The sequence below is a fragment of the Alligator sinensis genome, unplaced genomic scaffold, assembly GCF_000455745.1.
Source record: "Alligator sinensis unplaced genomic scaffold, ASM45574v1 scaffold987_1, whole genome shotgun sequence".
NCBI classification, from domain to species: Eukaryota; Metazoa; Chordata; order Crocodylia; family Alligatoridae; genus Alligator; species Alligator sinensis.
The window spans coordinates 603,622-604,327 of record NW_005842574.1 but is presented as its reverse complement, the minus strand read 5'-3'; the positions used below and the strand labels follow the sequence as shown (position 1 = coordinate 604,327).

Below are 706 nucleotides of genomic sequence, written 5' to 3'. Positions count from 1 at the left end.
CGCTCGATCTTGGCGCGAACCTCCTCGACAGACTGGTGCAGGCCGCGGTGGCTGCCCAGCTGCGACTCCACCGTGGGCAGGTCCACACCCCACTCGGCCCCGTCCACGCGGCGCTGGTTCTCCTCCACCCAGGCCAGCAGGTCCTGCAGGTAGCGCAGCGTGACGTCGTCCAGCTCCGGGCGCGCGCGCTGGGTCAGCACCACGGTGGTCTGCGACATGGCCGGCGCGCCCGACTTGAGGCGCAGGTTGTACTCGGTGCGGATGGCCACCAGGCGCTCGTGCAGGCGGTACACCCTGCGCGGGGGCGGGCGGGAGGGTCAGTGCACAGCCGCCCCCACGCACGTGTCCCGAGCGCCCCTCGCAGCCACAGCCTCGGCAGCAGGCACGCGGGGGGGGGGTCAGACCCTGGGAGGGGGTCAGCCAAGCCCAGTCCCAGGGGCACCGAGGGGGTGTGGCTTGGGCCATGCCCCACCCCAGACTGGCTCAGGCTCTGCCGGGTCCAAAGCATGGAGCTGAGTAGGGCTAGAGGCAGGGCAGGGTCACGAAGCTGCAGGGCTGGGCTCAGCACTGCTCCCAGGGCAGGATGTGGGCGGGGCAGTGAGGGGCGTGGCCAGGCCAGGCCCCACCCCCCGAGTGCAGGTGGGCACAGCCAGGCCAGGCCAGGCCCCGCCCCCGGGCAGGTACCTGCGGGACATCTGCTCCGCCC

At 73.1% G+C, this 706-nt stretch overlaps 1 protein-coding gene across 1 annotated transcript in view; it reads right to left on the bottom strand.

Annotated features, from left to right (window-relative positions):
- Window positions 1–706, bottom strand: part of LOC102376562 (plectin) — a 27,531-nt gene that overhangs the window by 21,469 nt on the left and 5,356 nt on the right. Inside the window, exons 8-9 of the mRNA XM_025214248.1 lie at window positions 685–698; window positions 4–294 (exon numbers count right to left, since the gene is read on the bottom strand). Coding sequence (XP_025070033.1) covers window positions 4–294; window positions 685–698 — 305 coding nt within the window. The remainder of the gene's footprint in view (window positions 1–3; window positions 295–684; window positions 699–706) is intronic.